Below are 23,067 nucleotides of genomic sequence, written 5' to 3'. Positions count from 1 at the left end.
TCATCGTAAAAGAGCGCAGTTTTGTTGGCATTTCTGACACACCTATAAACACAAATACACACATACACACATTAAGCATATGGTATTTTTTTCTGCGTGGGCCTTTTAGAAGTTGACATTATCTAAATGGCAGATCTTGATCACTGCACACAGCAGATAATTACCAGTAAACAAACAAAATTGGGTTTGTTTATTGTCAGCCGCATATCTTGTTAGCATATTTATCCATTTATGAAAGCGTACGTGTAAATATAATAAGCATCCACAAGAAAATATGCTGTCTGTGGTGAGCACAGGGCGGGAATTTTATTTATGTGCACTTTTGCATGAAAGGAGGTTTATTTGCATTTGCATCCAGGAGATATAGAAAAGCACAAGCATGCTGATTCTACCTGTGGCAGGAATTACTCATCTGCAGTGCCACAAAACGCCGCCCTCCCATCACCGCATCCCTCACCTTCGCTCTGCTTGTAGAAGGCGGAGTCACTGCCGCAGACGCTGCCATCGTTGTCGTTGCTTCCCTCGTGAACGCTGCTTTCTGAAACACAGAGGCCGTGAAACGAAGCCTTCAGATAAAAGCTTTCAAACACAGCCTGTCACAGAACTTCAAATATCCTGCGTGTATCATTCCAGAAAATATAATCGCCGCATGCTTTTTTTTTTGTTCTGTCACCACGTTAAAAGTAGGTTACACTGCCAATGTCACCAAGACCTCTTTTTCTACTCTCGTCAACTGGATTCCCAACTGCACTTTTGTCATCTTGTCAATTTGTATTGTTTCGCTTCTTCGACTCGGCGCCATTTCCCAATTGTGATGTTTAAAAGAAAAAGAAATAAACAAAAATAAGATGACAGTTGAAAGAAAATGACAATTCATCTGATAATTCCCTTTGCCTTTCAAACAAATGACATGTTTTTGCTCACCAAGGACATTTTCTCTTAAGCATCACAGTGCAGTGGTGTGTTGTTTTTCCTGTGTGTGTTTTATGTCTAATTCAGGCCAACTCTCTTGTGAGTCTGTGCTATATTTGTGCAGTTATCTTTTTTGAGCAAATTTCTAAAATCTAGAGTTACAGCAAAAGGGACGTTCCTGTAACTCAAGATGGAAATTTGACAGGTCTACTTAAAGAGCTGTGAAACCCCAGAGAAGGAGTAGTAGTTACTATGTGCCCGCCTTCAAAACCAAATATTCCCTTAGTGGCCCATTAACTCCTGTTAGATATCTCCCCTGTGGTTCCCATTTATTGTGGCCTTTCACATCAATCTAGCTGTTAAAAAAATGAAAAGGGAGCACGTGGACATGCAGATTTTAAGAAGACAAACTGTCAGATGACACTAGAGAGCTCTCTGGGTGAATTTCCAACTTAGCCTCTGATATAAGTCCTTCTCAAACATGAATCCTTGCTCTTTTTCCGTCTTTGGTTTTCACTTCAGCTTGTTTCCACTTAGCACTCGGAGCCAAAACAAAAACCAAACTTCTACTCAAAGCCTAGGCTTTGTCCCAACATTTCAGCCCCTGCTGCTAACAAAACCCACAAGCAAGACTAAATTCCATGATTCCCACTTTTGGCCCGTCTCCTATAGCTTCTGCCGTTAATCTAGCCCCGATGCTGCTCCTGTTGGACGGGCTGCTGTCACTGACTAAATACACAGAAGCAGCAGAATGTGCCCGATGGTTTGGTGCAAGTCTGCCACTGATCTCTGCCACAGCTAACTGCAACACTGCCAAGAAAACAGGCAAACCATTACAGAGCCATCACTCTTTCACACTCCAGTGTTTCTATTGGATGAAAGGTGGATATCTCCCCTGAATATGTACATTTTGCAAGGAGCAGCAATACGTCTTATAAAAGCCTTTCAGCCTGGGTTTAATGGGTCCTACGGATGAAAAAAGGAAGCCAAGTAAACAAAAAAAACAAATCCATCAAAATTACAGAAACAGCATTTTCTCCATTCCCCCATGAGAGCAGCAGTAACAGAGCCAGCTGTCAGCCGTGCTGTACTAGTCCAACTCTACAGCAAGATGAACTACTGTTTGTCAAAGCTCTGCAACATTATAGTGCAGAGCCCGAAAGCCTCTAAACTGCTATATTACTTCTTTCTGACCCCCAGAAAAAACAATGTTGAACGTGCCTCTACACACGGCTTTAAAGTCACGTTGGACTCACTCTACTTTGAGGAGTTGTCATAGATTTTGCGCTGCCTCGTGCATGTCCACTTGTAAGCCCAGTTCTCCCAGTTGCAGTAAGGTATAACAAGTCCCCAAAGTATTACACGCTCCACACCTCCTTTCCTCCTCCAAAGTTGTCTCACCTTGACTCACACGGAGTCCAACAGAGTGGTACTGTTCTCGCTTGGTTAGAGCTGAATTATAGTTTCTGACAGTGTGGAAGGGGACAATAGGTGGGGGAAATTAACTGCAGCTGCTCAGGACAATGTAGACACAGAAAAGACCGCTGTCACAGAAAGTGACACGCCTCACAAGAATCACACAGACACACACCGACTGGTAGGAAAGTGGGTGGAACTGCACGTCGACACAGAGGATGAAAATCTTTCTTAACCTTAATGGAAGCAGCCTGGAGCACGCTGTCGTTTATTCAGCGTATATTCATCACCGACGAGCACTTTACAAATTTAACAAAAAGTGCCTCCGCTCGCAACGAGCTGCAAACACAAAATTGACTTATCGCATAATAAAGTGAATACGGCAAATGTGTTGGCAAACAGTTGCTTATTTAACATTCCCCTCACCGACCGTTGAACAATATATCCATCTTACTCCATTTGTAATGCTCTACTCTGCTCACCAGCAAAGTTGGGAATGTTTTCAGCAAACGGTGATTGGCTGGGTAGTGAATGCTTGATTTTTAACCTACATTAATTTTTCAAAGCTCATTTCACGGACAGAGTCGCCTGCTGCGGCTTGGAATTAGGTCGAAAACAGCCGTGAAAACAAAACAAAAAATTTAAATGAAAGGCACAATTAGCTGGACAATTTCTAAATAAAATATATACCTGGATGTCCGTTTTAAATAAAGAACATCATTGCTTCTGATATTTTTGATGCCAAAAATAATTAGATGTTGTGAAATTATTCATATCACTAAGCTTTGCAGCATTTGTATAATGACAGTGACTGCCAAAGAGGGTTTACCACACCATTGTTTTATTTTCCATTCTTCCGCTCATCAATGAGTCACATGTCCAAAGCAGCTTTGTGGCTACTGGGTAATAGGACACAACAGAGTCATTAGTTTGCTCAGAATGACACTGATATCCATCATTACGTTTCCTTAAGGGGACAAATCAACCCCATACTGAAAATCTTTATATTTGAAGGTTGTTTAAATGTTTGGGGAAAGCTGAGATTTAGGCTAAGGCTATCTTTACTAGTAGTTATTTTTAGAGTTGGAGTAAATCTCCAAGAAATGGATGTAAATCAATGTGCTGACCTCTGACATAATGAAAAACAACGATGCACATTTGTCACTTAAAATCCTTTTTAAATCCTTGGAGGTGTTTTATTCTCATTTTGTGCTATGAGACACTAAAATATGGGCTACGTCTGAAATCTCTGTTTTGTTCACTCATTCACAAATCTCTACATACCTGCATAATAAGTATGAATAAGCAGGTGTGGGCACTGCTGAAAAATGAGTCATGTGGTGTAAGGTATTTCCCCAAGTAACCTTCCCATATGGAAGAAGTGTAAAACTTTTCACCCAATTTAGCTGAACTGGAGAGCACAATACCAAAAAAAAAAAAAAAAAGGGATGCAGATTAGGAGTCAGATGCACTATTATCATCATCATCATACTATAATGATCATACAGTATGTCTGTATATTTGTTTTGTATCTTATATCTGTCTTTATGCTTCTGTATTGGTTATTATGTTATCTGACTTTTAGACCGGAAGGTTTTTTCTTTGAATTTGGTTCCTTACTATCGTAGTAGAATTCCTTGGTCATGTATTACATCCTCTGTTTGTAGCCTGTCTACATTCTAGTTCATTTTCCTTTTGTGAACCTTTCCTGTCTCCCCATTCGTGTTCCCATGTCTCTCTGGCTGTCAATATCCCTGTTTTGCCAAGTGCGCGTGTCATAGTCTGGTTCTCAGTATGTGTGTTACTTCCTGTTTTATTTTGATAGTCCCTTGTCTTGTGTTTGTGATGTTCAGTCTGTCAGTCAGTTCAGCTTGTTGTCAGTCTGTCAATAAGTTCCTACATCGCCCTATTATAGTTATAAATGAAAATGATAGTTTCTTGTTTTCATGGTCTTTTGCCAGCAACAAAGTTAAGTTCACCTCTTTCTGCTGAGTCCTGCATCCAGGCTGCTACTTTCTGCTAATTCTTTTATACATGTTTGTGAAGGCACACTAAACAGCTAGGGACTGAAATGCAAAGATTAAGAGGTGTGTTCCAATGCTTTTGTCCATATAGTGTATAATGGATAAATTCAATACACTACATAGGCTAGTATGTAGTAGTATAACTCCACAGTATGTGTAACCAGTTAACTACACAGGCGCTTCAAATTACAGCTGCACAGACAGAACTAGCATCATTATTGACTTTTCTAACTGACCAGTTGAGAGCAGTTTACTGTATAATTAATAGCTTTGGTGTGTTTGTGGAAACAGATGTTGACACATGAAGGAGGATACAGAGTCCACACAGAAACACTGTCTGAGAGGCTGCAGTGTGCATCATACATCTTCAGCTCCAAAGGCTGAATTAATACAACCAAATGAGGCAACATTTGCTGAGTGTTGTCAATGGCAGTGTGAGAATAAGCCAGAGGCTCAGAGCAAGAGTCCCATGTGAACAGTGTGAGTTGGCGACCATGCTGATGACGTTTAAATATGCAAAGTATGTTGCCCCCGGAGACTGCTGACTGAAAATGTTACCGTGCTACAACGCTGATAGCGATTTATGACTGATATATGAGCAAACGCATTAAAGTAAGATTGCAAAAATAGTAAATAATATATTTGCTAAGGCATACACCACTGTGAACACACTGATTTCTGGATTTCGCCCAAAGAACGTCTATGCCTACAACCTTAACAAGCTGATGGATGTAGCTAGCATATTGCTTAAGAACCTTCTTGTCCTTCTAGAGTGCTTCAATCTCCAACCTCTTTAATGCTCCATATATACGACAGAAGCAGTGTAGAGTCAGATTTTATTAAATTTTAAGGCATTACAATTAGATGAAGAACTTAATCTAGTTCATGCATTGTCTTACAAGAATAAAACCGTATATGGATATTGAATAATATGGTTTAATAGGCCACTGCGTGCAGCAGAAATCCAAATTCTTTGCTGTGTTGGAATAAAAATATTGAATACAAAAGCAAGAAGAACTGCATGCTCTCATAAACAATTTGGGTTATGTTGATTGAAATAAATAGAGTGTCATAAAACAGACTATGTGGAAAGACAGAGGAAACAAAAGAGAGTGAGGGTGCATGAATAAATGAGCCAATAAAGCTCCACTTAGAGCATTCCTGAAGTGCCAGCAGCAGCGGCAGCAGGAGGAGGAGAGTCTGGGCCGTTTCCTTTCAATTACTATGCAGCATCTGGCAGCACATACAGTCTCATAAACAAAGTCCCCAGAACAATGGCTTAACTGACAGAGTGTTTGTTCACATCATGAAAGCCTAGGTAGTGAAGAAAAGTAACGTTTATTTATCTGTGAGAATTTGGCATTTTACTTATTTCCTTATTTGAGATTATGTCAAAGTCATTTAAATCTATCATGAAATGTACGACACACGATGTAGGGTGTTTGATGAAATAACTTCATCCAGGTGGGGCTTCTAGCACCGGGAAGCGTGTGGGTTCATGCGTGATGAGAAATTAATTAGTATCGGGGCAAACACGGCCTTTAAAGTTCAAATGATGGCGGCGAGCAGTAAAATGAAGGAGAAAAATGTTTCCACTAATTAACTGCAGCTTTCAATTTTTTTTTCCACTTCTGAAAAGCAACCAAAGCCACCTGCAGACCGCAATTACTTAAAAGGACTGACTTGATGACTTGAAGCAAGCAGCCGATTGGACTAATCTTTCTAATGCAGGAAACAGGTCACGAACAATGCTGTTTAATGACTCAAGAATGCAGCCCCGAGTCAGCGAAAATGCTCATTTGGGAGAAGAAGAAAACATTAATCCCACACAAAGCAGTGCATGAAAGAAAAAGATAAAAACAGACATTATGGCAGAAAATCTTAAGAGGTTAGACATTAGTGTAGGAGTAGTTGAAAAGAGGAGTGGGATGTAGAAAAACTACTAGAAATAATACAAGGTGGTATTAAATCCAGGGGCTAAAGATCAGACCTTTCAGTGCATCAACACACACACATACTGTATCTAAATGAATGCCAGCAGATACAGTTGACTTGTTGACACCACTAAAAGTCCAAGCCTTGTAGTTGTTTGCTTTAAACGTCAGTAGCTCTAGGCTCCCGGTTAACATTTTGCCCTCATCTTTGCACACATACAGAGCACTGTACTAAGAGTCACCAAGCTTTCAGCTCAAAGAGCCCAGCCAATCAAAAGAAAAGATCCCACAAATGCCAATAAATGATTTCCATGACTGTCTGGTGGAATAGCTTTATCGTAAAAGGTGCAAAAGAAGGTCTCAAATGAGGACAAATCTCTTAAAAATAAAAAAATATACATAAAAATGATCCAGGAGACCCTTGGGTTTTGTTACTACATTTCTCTTCTTCTGCACTATTTTAACAGAACAGCACGAAGACAGACTCAAGGTCACTGTTCACATTGTCCTGTCAGTGACTCACTAGATAAGCTACATGTAACCTACTGCATAGCAGTTCAGTGCTGAAAGGTTGAGACTTTAAATCAGTCAGTGGACAGAAAAGGATCAGACCAGACCTCGTTCAGCAGCATTTAAAAGAAGTTGCCTCATGAGCACATAAAATAAAAGCTGAGCCAATGTAAAGCATTGTATTTGAAAGCAATCTGCTGTTTGCATGGAAACACATTCTGTATTATTGTAGCTGCGCTGAAGCTTTTTATCACCACATGTGAATTGTGTGAATCCAGTTTTGCAATATGCATCACATTCAAAAGAATGAGAAAAAGAAAAGAGACTCAGAAGAGAAAGATTTGCACAAATGTTTGCAGCTACACATCAAACATTTGGAGTTACATCAGGTTTACTCACACGCCTGCTCCGCTCTCCCTCAACTTTCTCACTACTGAGAACTGAAGGTGATACGATGCTGGAGGATTTCTCAAGTCACTGTCACCTTCCTCGATAGGTAAGCCTCCCGAGCAATTGAAGGGATGTGACAGCAAACACAAAAGGCAGGAGAAAAGTAGGACATCAGTAATCCTCCATTTGAAATGAATGAGATTTAAGTGTCAGAAAAAAAATTCACCATTCCTGCTCTTGATCTTTTATAACCAACTCACCGTGCTGCGTTTCATGGCGAATTTTATGATGTTATACCATAAAATGAGACTGGAGAGGCAGGGAGATATCTATAAACATTACATTGTGATGGAGATATTTAATCCAAAGCTAATCTGTCATAAAAAAAATTGCCAATGGCCAATATCCAACATTGGCTACTGCACTTAAACCAGTTTACCACAGTGGAACAGAAATAGATTTTAGAAAGAAGCACAGCTTTTGCAAAAGACATGAACATGGAACAATATTTATTTAAAGTAGGCAGCCACTTTTTTAAGCACACCTGTTCGACTGCTCAACAGCAACTCGACAGGAAGAACCTACTGACACCATCAGATACAAGCGTTTTAATTTCCTAAGCTGCAAAGCAGACAAATGGCTTACACTAAACTAATTTCGAAGTTTGAATAACTATGTTTGACAAGGTACTAGCAAGATGCCACAATTTAGATGACAGACACCTTTATTATGTATAACCAAACACCTAGCCGTGCTCCAGCTACAAAAAAGTTGATTACCAGCACGTAAAGCTCAATAACATCACATCAGGGTTGTGCCGCTGGACAATGATGTCAGGGACTGATGATGGTCATTTGCTCTTCACACACTACTCTCCATTTAATCTTTACTTATTATTCATCTTTGACTGTCTTCTGCAGTGTGTCTTTTGTCCTGACGCCCTCACATCACCACCAGCCAGTTACAGCAGACCATCTGATAGGCCCCTCCCTGAGCCTATCGGAGATTTCCTTCCTTCCTTTTCCTTCCCACTGTCGCCAAGTGATTGCTCAAAGGGCATTGTTTAAATGTTGGCGTTTTCTCTGTATTACTGTAGGGTCTTTACCTTACAATATCAAGCACCTTGAAGTGGCTATTCCTGCTGGTACTACATAAATAAAACCGAATTGAACTTAACTGAATTGATGAAGGTGCCTTTGCAGACAAAAAGGCCCCAGCCAGATAGATCCAGAACACAGGAATCCTCTTATCCCATCATGGAAGTGGCCAGTGTTGTTTCGACAGGTTTGAGAATCAATGATTACGTAGCACCGCAGTTCAGGTCATTTCAGTGGGAAGAAAATGACCGAAGACAGAATCTGTGGGCCCCCTCCCACACTGTTGTTAGTGTTTCCAACCTTGGCGTCAGCAGTTTTGTACTCCTGCGTTGATGCCAGCTTGGAACTGATTCTTGATATTTCATATCAGTATTAAAATTTAAATGGATTCATACTCTGTCATGTGCTCTGTGTGCATAAGAGAAAGAAGTGCTTTCCCCTCTAGCCTCTTGCCATGACACTATACCATATCTCTGCTGTTTTCTGTCACATCTAATAGCCTCAGTTTGTTGACATGTAGGCTCTTATTCGCTGCAAGAGTTTAATACTAAAATGTTTAAGAGAGACTAATGCACAATTAAAAACAACTGCTGCACACATTTCTTTTAATTTGATGCTATATTCCCCATCAAAGGCATTAATTACTAATTTAACACACATCCAGATTAGTGCTTTGCATCTGCCGATCCACTTAATCAGACACTTGGATCAGTTCTGAGAAAAGCAAAGAGAATAGACGGATGGATGATTCCCTTTAAGTCTTCTATCTGTCGTCACTGATATGCGATTTGTTCGTCTTCAGAGAACGTGGTCACCAACACTTCATCCATTCTTAATGCGAAAAAGTCCCCAGGCGCCACATTGATCACGCAGAGCAGCACTCGTATCCTTCCGTGCACACACAGACTATTGCCACAAAGGAGCATCGCTGCCTTCAACAGGAAAACATGGACGTGAAAGCACAAAGAGCATGTTCTGTTCCTTGCGTGACCTTCTCTTTGTCCTCAAAGAGAAGGTCGCACTCTCTCTTTGGAAACACGATAGATGCAGAACAGTCACATCACTCCCACCGGCCGTCATGGCAGCTGACATTTCACACTCGTGTGGAACTGATTTCACTTTCAGTGGCCCTCGGTGATGAAATATTTAACATTCTTTTCTATGAAAGCAGACTATATTTCACATATAGCCGGGGATGGTTTATGAAGCCGCTTTTCTGTATGCATGAAGAAAAGAGATTATTAACATTCTGGTGGAGTTTCTGGGCTACATAACAAAAACTTATTTTTCTTGAAGCAAAACAGACCAAATGAGATGGTGCAACATCGGCTTGTTAATGAGCAACATCTTTATAATTGATCCCCCACCACCACCCACCGCAATCTATTGCTGATTTACTTGCTGATCTTATTATTCTGTTGAAGCTCAGCAGTTCTGATGTAAATCGTGTTAATCTGTTTCCCTTATAAACTTGTCAAAACACTTGACATTAGCAGCCAAAAAGGAGGTTTTAGGAGCAATTTTCTTAAAGTCAAAGCCCTTACTTTTCTCAGCTTTAGCTCTGTCTTTTGATCATTTTTTAAAATATATTTTGAGTTAGTTTGACAGAACAGAAGATAATATATTTAATACAAACACAAAAATGAAATATAACCTCTGACAGTGAGGACATCCACAGCTCTCCTGTACAAGCCACTAATATCCAGACACACACACAGAACCTGAATGGCCTGCACACGTCACAGCATATCCATATCATATGGGCAGTCCGTTAGCCAGTTACTGGGAGTGGGTGTGAGTGGGTATTTGAGAATTGGAAGCGGTGTAATCTACTGGTTGGTTCAGGCAAGCTGGAAGACCATGAGCAGAGTCACATAATCCCTCCTCCTCCTCCCCAGATGGAGGAGAGGAGAGGACCCAGTGCAAGCAGAATGGGGAGGAGGATCGATGATTACAGGGGAGAGAAGTGGAGAGGAAATCAAACAACTAGAGGTTTACAAGGATGATCATTTTGTCCACTCACATACCAAAATAAAAGCTACAGTCACAACAACCAAAAAAATAAAAACCATGAAAGCTTTGTACTTCTCCCAGAAGGACACCCTACTGTGAAAATGATAGAAATGAACTGCAAAATGTCAAACATGCGTGGAAGCCACTGAGTAACTGCATACTTAGTTTTGTTTTTTTTAAGAGTAAGATTGATGCACAGATTGCGGATGTAAAAACAAAACAGTCCCATCAAAGCTGTGCGATCAAGCTTTAAAAACCAGCATTTTATTGCTTTTAATAACACCATATAGTTGCTAAACTGAATTGTCACCATGTTATTAGACATATAGACATTAGACATGCAATCGTTGCTCTGGACATCATACTTTTAGATCTTTGTCATGCAGAATTTGGCCAATCCCATTAAAAGGAAACAACAATAACGCCACAGTAATAATTAATGTAAGTTGCATTGCAGGCTGTAGTACTATAGCTAAAGTCCTCTACTGTGTGCGTTACATAGTTGCAGATATAATTCCTTCTGGCTGTGATATTCATTGTGCCTCGCAAATCACTTTAGAAATTCCAGACAAAATAAACTTGATGTATTCCCTAAACATCTCAGCTCATCTAATCGTGCCTCAACTCTGACCTGATTTATCCCCTCTGTGTTCTTTTCCTCCATTTAATCCCATGTACCAGGATATGAAATAATGCCTTGTTGTCAGCCACAGGGTGCAGCCCGATCATGGTGCAGCCTGGTCAAAACAATGTTACGTGAAGCAGAGGAAGGCTGGGAGAAAAAAATTAATGTTTTGGTATATACAAGAAGCAAAGTGACCTGAGCCTGAGATTAAGTGGCAGGACTTTTCCGGAGGGTATCTTAACCATGACCATTACCAACTCCAACACTCGTGAGCACCAGCAGCAGCAGCAGCAGTGACTCACCCACTTGCACGAAAGGCCAGTTCATAGGTGCAGAAGTATTTTCAACAAAACCAAGAGAGTCATTTGAGAGACTAGATTTCTCAAAACAACTAAAGAAGAGTCAAAGGATGCGCAGCGGCAGGTTTCGCTTGAGCTGAAGACGTGCATGTGTGTGACAAAACCTTTGTTACCGATGACAAAACAATTAGGCAACTCATTACACGAGACGGCAAAAACGCGTGAAACAAAGCGAGTGACCATTTAACAACGCGGACTAATGAGCAATCAAGTGAGCTTGGCTGCGTTTACTCTTAATGTCTGGCCAAAACCAAGAATCTCAATTTTTTTGATCATCTTTCCAGCAAACTGCTTTAATCACAGCGAGATGCGGACGCTGCCAAAGAAAGATTGTATCTGAAATCAAAATGATGCCAAAGGGAACAATCACAGGGTTAAAAAAGATATATGGCAATAAAAAAAAATCATCATAATATGCAGGAATGTACTTACCTGGGAGATCAGAGAACGTTCCTCTCTCGATGATGTGCTTTCTATACAGAGTCTTCAAAACCTTGGCGCTGCCGAACCTCTTGAAGCGACTCTTCACATTATTGTAATACCATTCGAGCGACTGCGTCTTCAAAATCCTGTAGGAGCGAAAGGAAACACGACATTGAGTCAAAATGAACAGATGGCAATAAAAGTGGTAGGGTTAAATTTCACTATAATCACAGCAGGATTATAACTTTGAGCTTAAGCCAAAACAATTAAATCTGCATAAGATGAGTATCTTCTAATAATTACAGAGATAGGCAGGCAACCAGACCTTATACTGTAGATCAATTAAGAAATGAATGGATGTATTACCCACTAAAGAGTGACGCACACAGGACTGTGGATCTCTGTTTTTGTGGACTTTTCATGTGTTTTAATTTAAAGCAAATTGGCTTTTCAAGGGCTTCTTCCTCTCGTTATGTGTGGGCTGTATAGAAGCTACAAAACCGTTTGAGCAGCACTGTCATGCAGCATCTTAGCAGCGTCTTGTGCGTTTGACAGCAGTGGATGCTTGCGGTTTTCAGATCTGTCGTCACATCATTTTTCAGCCCTTTTCTTATTTCTTGATGCACGGACCAGTGTGGATGCTTGAAGGGCAGCCAGGCAGACCTTAGCAGAGAGCAGATGATTACATAAGCAGTAATTCATAACGGCGAGGGTTATGAAAATCCCTCAGAAAACGCGCTCCCTTTGCGCCAGCGTTGCATTGGATTGCATGAAACTCTGCCAACTTTGTGGTTTATCTTGCAGTCCCTCCTGCTCTCCTCGTGCTTTTCCATGCCACTGTCACTCACATGGGAGGACAAGCAAAGACATATTCACTGTTCAAGCAAAGAAAGCCACATAAACACACTGTATACATCATAGTACACAGTTAGGGCTTGTATGTTTCTGCCTTTGGAACAGTCTTCACAAAACAAATCATCATAAATGACGAACATTTCCTTTGTAATTTGTCTCAACTCAATTTCATTTGTGTGTGTGTGTGTTACAACATTTTGTGCACAAAAAAACAGATACATTAAAAGCCTGTGGTACATAATAATTGATTAATTATGCTTTGACAACACCAAATCAGCAGTGGAAAATATCCCCCAACAAAAGTTCAATAGTCTGCTTTTTTATCTTTAATATGAATGAACAGGCTTCAGGTCTGCGGGCACACAGTTCTCTGTGCAAATATGACACCATGCTGCACATATCGTTGGCTCTATTTCCCATATTATGAAAGAGCAAAGTGAGAGAGCTCAAACAGACATGACAGAGTTTTTTAATGCGCGCGCATGTTGGTGCTTCTGCTCAATGAGTGGACTGGTTGGGAAAAGGGAGGGTGAAAATAGCTATTCTAATAAAGGGATGTGGTGTGTCCCTGAGGCTACATGGTCTGCCACATCCATCCCCTCCTCCCTCCTTTTTAACCTCCCTCCGCTGGATTTATTATCCTCTGCCTCTATCAGCTGGGCTGCTCAATGGGCCTCAGCTCCTTAATTTCATGCCACGGGGTCAACCCAGTCAATTTAACGGTGGCTACCGAGCTCAAGTAAAAAGGCCTGGCTCTTTTTCATCTCCATATGGGCTCGGGGAAGGCGGTACAAACATGAATCTGCGAGTGCAACGCAGTTATGAGCTGGCGTCATATGAGGGAGCACTACAAATAGGGTCCATTTCTGAAATGAGCTGGTGCATCGGGGGCAATCTTTAAAGTGAAGGAAATACTGCAGGAAATGAAAGTGCTGCAAAGCAATGGTGAAATGAAGTTGTATGCCTGAGTAGCATCTATGTATAGAGCAAAATGAAAATAAGTATCACTGCCTGTCTGCTAAACCCCATGGCCATTTGGAATTTGTCACTACTGCTATGCCCTACTTTCTTAAAAGCCACAGTACTACCTGGAAATGTGGATTTTCTTTCTGAAATTATGACTGTTTAACACACTAATAGTTTCCACCATAGTCAGTTAAACTTGTGGTTAATTAGACTATGCTGCCTCTGGTTTTCTTTAAAAAAAAAATCTGTCCCCTTTCAAAACATCTTCAAAATGGCATACCGAAAGTGCACCAAGGATATTGACACCAGACCAATAAGACTAACACTGATCATCTCAGAGTGAAATTATTCTCTGGGAGAACGTTGATGCTGTCAATTGTAGATATTACTTGGACACATAAAATCCACATAAACTTTGTTGCAGACCAACAACAATAGAACTCCTTGGCAACACTTTGTTGCATTGTTGATCCATTCAAAGAGTCCAAATCTTTGACCCAGACTTTAATCCAACCAAGCACTGCAATAAGTCTATGAAAATCCCATCCATGGACTGAGACCCAAAGGATCCAGTGCCGATGTCATATTAAATGTTTAAACTCATAAATGTTACTATTTCATTAAAAAATATGCTAATTTAACATTTTATATGAGCAACACATCTCAAAAATGTTTGGAAGTAGGTTAAGTAAGTGGTACTAAAAAGAAAACAGCTGGAGGAACATTTTGCAACTAATTCAATTAATTCGGCAACAGGTCAGCAACATAACTGGAGGTTTTGATGCATTCTCAATCATCCAGGTAAGCAAATCTCCAAAGGTTGATTCTGTTCATCTGGACGTAGCGAGAAACGTTTCTCCCACTGAAAACGCTACGTCCAGATGAGCAGAATCAACCTTTTGAGAACATGATTGGATATAAAAAAGTGCATCTTAGAAAGGCAAAGACTGTCCGAAATAAAAATGGGTTCACTACTCAGGAAAAAACAGCATTTGTCTCACAATGTGAAATAGCAAAGAATATCTCATCATTTATAGCAAATCTCTGTGTGCAAGATTTTGAATGCTATGCAGTGCTAAACTTGCCCGTTCTGACGTGTAGCTGCCATCAAATTCAAAATGAGATTTTTCTTGAAATTTCAAATGTTCTCAATTTAAACATTTTATATGTTTTCTATGGTCTGTTGTGAGAGTTGGGGTTAAATGTGGCTTTATGAGATTCATAAGTTATTGGTTTACATTGTAGACAGCATCCTAACTTATTTAGAATTGGGGTTGTATGTTATATATACATATATATAGCCTCACAGTGGCCCAGAGCTTTCACTCCTTGGTTTGCCAGTCTCACTGGCACAAAAAACAGCTGACCAGTAAATGCAATCCCCAGCTTAGACATCTGCTTCGTTCCATACCAGTGACACAAACTTTTTATAGTCAAGCGCTCCCTTTAAAAAAAGACAGATGGATTAAGGACAGAGGGAGAGGCGTCTTGATGAATGAAGCATGACATTGCTTCCCTGGAGTGATCTGATCTAAAAAGAAGATGAAGAAGGGAGCAGAGTAGAGTGGATAAGCAGAGGCTTTCAAGCAAGAGCTCCACTGTTGTGTGAGCTTCTGCAAATACTCATACGCACTTTAATAATGAGGCTAAGAGATTCCCTGAAGCTCAGCTGCTGCATGAATAAGAGGGATTCCTGTGGTCTCCTGACGCTAGGTTTACCCTTCCGTCATCATCACTTTGCTCAACTCCCTGCCGAAGCTTTGGAACCAGCGCTTCATTTCTTAAAAGGGCTTCTTCTCTACCCCGTTTGCCCTCTGTACTTCAGAAACCAATTTGCACTTCTAAATGAATCCTAAATAAAATATATATAACAGTACGTCAAAGAAGTGCAATAAGAGTAGCTGGATTTGCTGACTTCCCACCTCCCCCAGAAAAGGGAAACTATTATCATAATTGACTTTCTGTGCCTTCTAATTAGTTGGTTCAGCTTCTGTTGAAGTCACTGTAGAGGCAACGGAAGGAGAAGGGAAGGTGGGGGTTGACTATTGCAGCACATCAAACAAACCACATTCCCTTCTGAAGGCACGCGGCGTGATTGATCTTGTTAATGTAAGACGAAAAGATGAAAAATGAGATTGTATTCAGCTCCAGGTTTAGATCAAAGTGCCTGATGCAGGGGAGGTTAAAGCTCCCAGGTTGTGAGGTCTGAGACAAAAGCTCAATGACTTATTCCATACAGTACAATCCTGTTTTCGTTCCACAAACTCAATAACTCATTTTTTTGCTTCATAAAATTTTGAAGTAGTCTACACTAAGTTTTCCATTCTCTAGTTGCATAGGCAGCAGCCTAAGCATAGAAGCCCAGACCTCGATTGACATTTGTCAGTGTATTACTTGTGCCCTCTCCAAAGGAATGTTAGGTCATCCAAGGGCCCCAACAGCAACCTAGAGGCTGTCAAGATACAACATTTAGCACAGTGACATTTTTGGATATTGCAAGCTATGGTGAAGAATCAAACCTTGATTAGGGAGAGAATTTAACTGTAATTTATGATATGAGCACCAGGAGAAAACGGTCCCAACAAGAATGAATGTATTTCATCTGCATCTTTTGCTGCTTCTACAGTGGTGTGCTTGTACAGATTAGATTTGTCCAGGAGGGAGAAGTGGGAATGAGAGATTGATTTAACATGCACACTGTAAACTGTGGAAATAAAACCAGGACAAGAGGGAAATATATACCATATGATTTAATATATGATTTAATTTCTTTGTGTGTTTATTAATAATACAAACTACATAAGTACTGATTTACAGCAGTAACAAAAATCTATTTTTATGGTGAATATAAAGTGAGGGTTTTTCAAAATATACTTGTAAGAATAGTCTTCATTTAGCAGTTTATTTCATGCTCTTTACATAATATCAGTAATATGGGATGTCTTGAATATCATCTCAGACACTCAGGCCCACCTCCTTTTCAAAACCTTCTCTTTGTTAGGGGCAGCCAATTAGAAGAAAGGTGGCTTAGAGGGAGGGTGGCTTTAAAGTAAATGAAATGAGGGGCAGCAGTGCCAGTATTTATTACCGCTCACTAAAGTGAAAGATTAAGAACATTAATAATTAATAATATATGGAACTGGAAAGAATCATAATAGTTGAAACCTAAATCTATTTTAGTATTCAGGTCCCTGTACTTTTTATCTGTGTTTTAAGGAATATAGCCGGTCATGCACACAGGTTTTATGACACAAAGCTGAGAAAAATGCTGATTATTTTACATTATACTTTGTATATATGCAATGCATTGTAAAATAATTGGCACCTTTTTCAGCTTGGTGTTAATAGCAAAGCTGTCTGTTTCACTATATCACAGCACTAAAGACATGCTACTAAAATATAGGCATTGGCAGAATAGGACAAGGTCGTGGGTCAACTGCAATGCCCATGAGATTTTCTGCAAACCTGGGCAGAACCGTACTAACCTGTCGGTATGATTTAAAACAGCATGTGGCTTGCAGGAGGCAGGAAAACAGCGCTCACACAGCAGTAGTCCTGTACATAACCTTTCCAGGAAGCAGCATGAATATTGATCAACTGCCTGTTCCTCTGTGATTGACATTTAGATAGGCAGGAAGAGGAAAATAAAAAGAATACATTATTTAATAAGGCGGTAAGAGGCGTATTTGTATTTCATGCACCATTTCTCCTTTTCTAATTTATTGAGTGTGTGTGTGCTTTTTATTATTATTTCTGCATCCTTTCTCTTGCATGCTTTCTGTTCCTGCTGGAATAAATAATGTGCTCATTTAAAAGCACACCTCAGCTGGAAATATATTATATAAAATGCCAGATATGATGTTCAAATACGGGTAGAATAACAACCCAAACAACACATTGCATGCTACTCATTTAGAAGTCCGAGAGCGCTGACCATATGATCAGGGTCTGTAGAGAACACCGAGCATCTGTTTCTAGGATACAGTCTATATATCACAGGAAGAGCAGGAGGTCACTTAATGAACGGGGCACTATGACCGGAGCATTTTCATGCTGCATGTATTTAAATATACACAGGATTTAACTTGGATAGTTGCTTCAGGTTCAAAGTAAGGTGCTTTGGCACATTCATTTCACTTATCTGTATCTTTAAAAAGTATACAAATTTAAGCACAGACAGCTTTAAGCAATGGGCAGAAAATTTACTCTTCCATTGCTTCTTTGCTAGCTTTCTTTCATGGCCTAAAGCTATCATCCTTCTCTCTCCCCATCTCTCTGCCTCATGTGTGTCCATCCTACTTTTTATCATTCAGCTCTCTCTTTAGACCTTCACCTTTCAGTGCTGGCAGCTGAAAGAGACCAGGGCACAGTATGGAAATTACTATGCTACTTATGCACTGCCAAAATGGCTTTCTTAAAAATCAGTTAATCGATGGAGGATTAGACACTGAGCTTAATTAATTTCTTTCTGAATGAAGTGACGCCTAGATCAATCAGTGTTTACTCATGAGAGACATTTAATATTCTCCTTGAGGTTGATGCAGAATGTTTACAAGTTTAGTTTGTGAAATGTTAAAACTAAGATATCTTATTTAGAACCATATATTATCTAATAACTAGCAGAATACAGGGTATTGCAAACAGCATTTGCTCTACAGCATTTGAAGTCTTTGGACAGACTGAAAGTTTATCAGTCATGAGGGTTTGAGTTTCAATTGGAGCTTGAAATTCACCCCTCATGTTGCAATTTTGGCATGGATTACCTATCTTGTCATTCACACATCGTCGCAGCACAGGCACGTCGTGAAGAATACTTTATTTGAACAAAAAGAGGCTCAAATATGCTGCTCAAGAACATACGAAACTCAGGCGACGTTGAGCCCCCAAATATCTACACAGTGTAGATATTTGTGTTTTTTTAATTGCAAAGGTTTAGGAATAAATTAAGAAAGTGTTTGTGTTGATTGTAGATGTGTGGTTGTTTTCTTGACCTGTAAGATATTTTACATTGTTTGACCCTGTGGGTCACCCCCTTTGGTTTAAAGTGACAAGTCTTGACCAGAAGCATTTGTTTTTCCATTGAGGTTTTTTCTACAGTGCAATTTTCTACTGGATGGACTGTAGTTTTGGCATGTCTGTACGTCACAATTCTTTTTTTGAAGTTGCAGCTTGATCCAAATACACAAAAATGGCATGTGGATAAAATTTAGGAAAAACAGAAACTATCCCATGCTTCATGACCTGGAGTAAACTTACCTGGAGCTATAAGCTCAAGCAATTTGGGCTCTTCATTAATCTCTCTCTTCCTGTGTTTACAGTTTGAAATAATGGGGAAAAAACAGCCTGTAATTGTTAGGATGCCTGGGTCGTTGACCCAGGGTTTTGAGTTTATTATATTATTTATCATTTCTAGTCTTTGGTTTCTTTGTTAGAGTTCTGTCTTATGGTTTATGGCTCTGTGTAATCCTTGCTGTCTCCCCGTGTCCAGTCAGTGTCTGCCCTGGTCCCACGTCTCTGTTCCCTCTGTTGTAGTGCCTGCCTCTGAGTCTGTGTTATGTTTCCTGTTTTATTTTGAAAGTCCGTGTCTCATGTCTGGTTTTGCTTCCTTTGTCTCGTTAGGCCTGATTTGCCCTAGTTGTGTTTCCCTCCTGTTGCCCATTCCCTGATTGCTCCCTCTGTGTATTTAAGCCCTGTGTTTCAGTTTGTCGGTGTCATGATCTATACATCTTGCTGTGTGTTCTGTCTGCGGAAGCTTATTTTGTATTCCTAGTTTTGTTACCCTTTTGAGTTCAGCATTAAAGCTGGTGGACCCAAAAGTCTGCATTTTGGGTCCACCATTCCCGCCTGCACACAGCCTTCACATGACAGTAATGCTTTTACTGCTTGTCATACAGTATGAAATAGAATATGATTAACATTTGGAGAAATTAGCAAAAGTGAACCAAAATTAAGGCGCGTACACAGTGGAGTATTTGAGCATTTGAGAATTAAGTAAGGGCACTGACCACAATTTGGCTCCTGTAACAGCTGGCCAGATGTGTCGTCATGTGTTGCTGTTCAGTTACACATGTAGGTCTGTTAAAAGTGATGTCAGACATATTTACTTTAAGCCACTCCATACACAAGCTACATGGCCATCTGGCGAAATGAGAAAACTACAAAGAAGGTTTTTTAACACCAGCTGTGGTGCATTTACATACTATTTGATGTGACTGTATAGAGCATATAGGAAAAGGAGATAATCTGCTCTCAGAGTCCTCCTCCTGCACAGCTAGAGCACCACATGGGATTTTAAGCGGAGCATGCGGAGAGGCAGAACGCTGCAGCAGCCCAGCAATGTGGGGAATTTTGTCACAGAATAGACCGCAGTTACGCTTTCCACCACACAAGTCCTCCTCCATCTGGCTATTCTGTGTTGATAATGAAAACTGCAGCTCCCTGCAGCCTTTATCTGAGCAGCTATCTGAAGCCAAAAATCATGGACAGTCAATATGATTAGAGGCTGAATGAGGCGAAAGCATGTAAACAAAATGAATTAACTAAATGTCGTGTGAGAGAACTACAAAGCTTGTGGTTGTAATTAAACGTCAATAAGATGGCATTGCTGGTGTTTTGATTTTTTTTTTTTCCTAGGTCACTGTGGGAGCCCTGATTTTATCCTCTTAATGTCATCAAACACCTCAGCAAGGAAATGAAAATGCAGTCAAATAAAAAGGATTTTAGAGATTACACAATAACTGAATAGAAAAAAAACAGGAAATATATGTTTTTTTATATCCCCAATATTACAGCATCAAAAGTGGAAGAAATACTTTAATGTAGCGAAGTTATTATTGAGATTATCCTGTAATGAGAAGATCAGTCCTAATTGCAAAGGTTTCCGTCAACAATTATCTTGCAGACATGCCCTTTCCCTATTGACCCCCGTATATGCTCAGTAATTGCAAACTTAGCTGAATAATAATGTCAGCTATGCACGTACGCTGTATAAAAGAAAAAAATCAGTCAGTGGGAAATGAGAGAAGGGTGAGCTGAATAGAGGTCATTAACCTGATTCAAACCTCAGACATTCTCTGCGAGTTACTTTGACACAAGGACAAACAGGAGAAAAAGTGGTAATCCTGAATGCTGAAGCTGCCAGAGCTCAATGTACCGAAGTGTCATTTTTAACAGCCTGTTAGAGAGCAGGAGGACCGAGCCTGACAACACCAGACAGATATCAGGATACACTGTCACCAGTCAGAGGTAGGAGAGAGGAGCAACGGAGGGGAATGAGAGGGCAGAGCAGGATAGGAAACGAAGGCAACGATGGTCATGTTAAGAAGAAAGGTCATTGCGTCGATGGGCGTCATGGATGCCAGGCACACGGGGCATTTGCTCTGCGTGGTCTATTTTTAGAAGTCTTTTTGAAAGCACACCACCATCCTATAATCCATGTGAATCGATCTTCAGTGGAAAATTGGGGGAAGCGAAGATGTCTTTAGTTGCAGTTGGCCTTTTAAGATGACTTTGAATTTATATGTGTGTATAAGCCAGGAAACCATGAAAGAGGGTTTTTTTCCCCACATAAGAGGAACATATTGTATGGAAAGTGTTTCAGAGAAGGTTACAGAACAGCTCCAGACATTAAAGTTTGACATTTTGAATCAGGTCGCCTAAAGCAACGGTCTGTATGGAAAAGTTCACCTCGCTTTCCGCTTGCATGAAAGAAAGATGAAAAAGGTTTCGGGTTTCGTTTCTGCGGATGAAGTGCTTGTCCTTGGCTTGAAAGACACATCCCATTAATGCACTAGTGTCATTTATAGCATAAGCACAGCTTTATTGTTCTACACACCACAGAGGTCACATGCAGCTGAAGAGAAATCAGATTAACGGTGATTATTTGTAGAAGTTTTTAGAGCAGACTGATGCCCATTAAAGACTAAATACCCTGCAGTGCTTCCAGTCTGAAATCTATATGCAAATGGACACTAAAGGCGGCACATGGCTTTAAAAGCCAAACCCACAAATCTGATCAGTAGACCCGGATGCCTTTCTCTATCTCACAAGGGCATTTCTGAATATTATGAATTGCACTGCCACAGGAGACCATTTCTTTTCTCCGGTGAAGACGTTATAAACCACCTCCTATTACATTCAAGTGAGTTTTTTTCCCTCCCCGTGTGTGTGGGTCTGAATATACATGCTTTTTTCTATTGAAATGATTCCTGTGTAGCTGTGACCTTAGGGCTACATTCTTCACTTTTTAAATGTATTTCAAAAAAATTCAGCCAACCAGACAATAAAGCTGGCCATTTCACTGCATTCCCACCAATTAGGAAACCAACAAAGGGCCTGCTTCCCAAATGAGCCTCTGGCTGCCCTCATACTGGAAACAGTTCCCATTAAGTTAGTCACACGCCACCACCCAAAACACAAAAATCACTGGGACAGCAGAAGCCTCCTGGGTTTTTTTTGTATTTTTTTGGTTCAGCCTGTTTTGTTTTCAGTATCACTGCATGTCTGACTCTCTTTGTTTCTCTTGAAATGCTTCCCTTAACTTAACTCATTCATGAAAAATTACACATGTATGTTTAATCTGAAAAGAAAGGAAATGAGGCAGAGGATGGTCCCACTGCTGAGGTGTTGTTAGCAGAACAGGGACAGCACTGGATTGTTTAGTGGTTTATTGCCCCAAAACATAATGATATCAACTAGCAACATTTATCTGAATATTAGCATTTTTTAAAGAATATTGGACATGCTTAGCCAGACCGTCAAAGTAATGTACACATGCTAGTGACAAAGGTTACAAAGAGAGGTTAAAGACAACTGCTATGTAGCAATCTAATTGCAAGGAGGTATTTCTGTAGTCTATTGATACTAGATAGTGGAAAAGGGGTGGGATTAAATAAGTTTATGCTTCTTCCTGCTCCTTTTTGAACATGAATGTTATTTGGAGTTGTGGTTGCTCGTTTTCCTTTTGTTTTGCTTTGTTCACTTGTCTCTTTTAATTCTATTTTGTTGTACTTTTTCAACATGTTCAAAATAAAGATTAAAAAATAAATAAATCTATCTTTTTGCAACTAAAAAGTCAGATTTATGTTTCAGAGCTACGGCTAGAAGGTCAAAGCTCCTCATTTGCATCAGGACCAAAAAAAGGAATTTAGGACGTAAAAACGAAGGTTAATTATTCTTGTGATGAAGACGACATTAAAGTAATTACTGTAACAAGCCCACTACAATAGGAACTGTTTACAGTTTATAATCGTCGTGCTTAATATTTCTTAATTACCTCAGTTTAACATGCTTGTGCTAAGTCGAACACTTTCAGGTAACTATAAAGATAAATATAACATTATCTTGAGCACTCACACAGACATGGTACAAAGCTAATAACTCTACCCGGCTCAGTCTGGTAGACAGGGCGTGGGAGACGGATGACAATGAATCATTAATGTTAGGCACAGAAATGCATGCAGTGTGCATACACGCTCAATCACACACACATACACATCCTTGTACACTTCTCTTTATGGTGACCCTTCATTGCATTTCCTAGCC

At 40.1% G+C, this 23,067-nt stretch overlaps 1 protein-coding gene across 3 annotated transcripts in view; it reads right to left on the bottom strand.

Moving 5' to 3' along the window:
- Positions 1-23,067, bottom strand: part of myripb (myosin VIIA and Rab interacting protein b) — a 114,832-nt gene that overhangs the window by 14,107 nt on the left and 77,658 nt on the right. For 2 of the 3 annotated variants that reach the window (XM_005912104.3, XM_005912105.3), the window contains exons 4-5: positions 11,713-11,849; positions 458-538 (exon numbers count right to left, since the gene is read on the bottom strand). In XM_005912104.3, the coding sequence (XP_005912166.1) occupies positions 458-538; positions 11,713-11,849 (218 nt within the window). Of the gene's footprint in view, positions 1-457; positions 539-7,195; positions 11,680-11,712; positions 11,850-23,067 lie in introns of those variants that run through there. The other variant, XM_005912106.3, reaches the window with a different exon arrangement.

Source organism: Haplochromis burtoni, unplaced genomic scaffold (genome assembly GCF_018398535.1).
Source record: "Haplochromis burtoni strain Fernald_Lab_line unplaced genomic scaffold, NCSU_Asbu1 Contig_1, whole genome shotgun sequence".
NCBI lineage: Eukaryota > Metazoa > Chordata > Actinopteri > Cichliformes > Cichlidae > Haplochromis > Haplochromis burtoni.
This window is presented reverse-complemented; position numbering and strand designations above follow the sequence as displayed.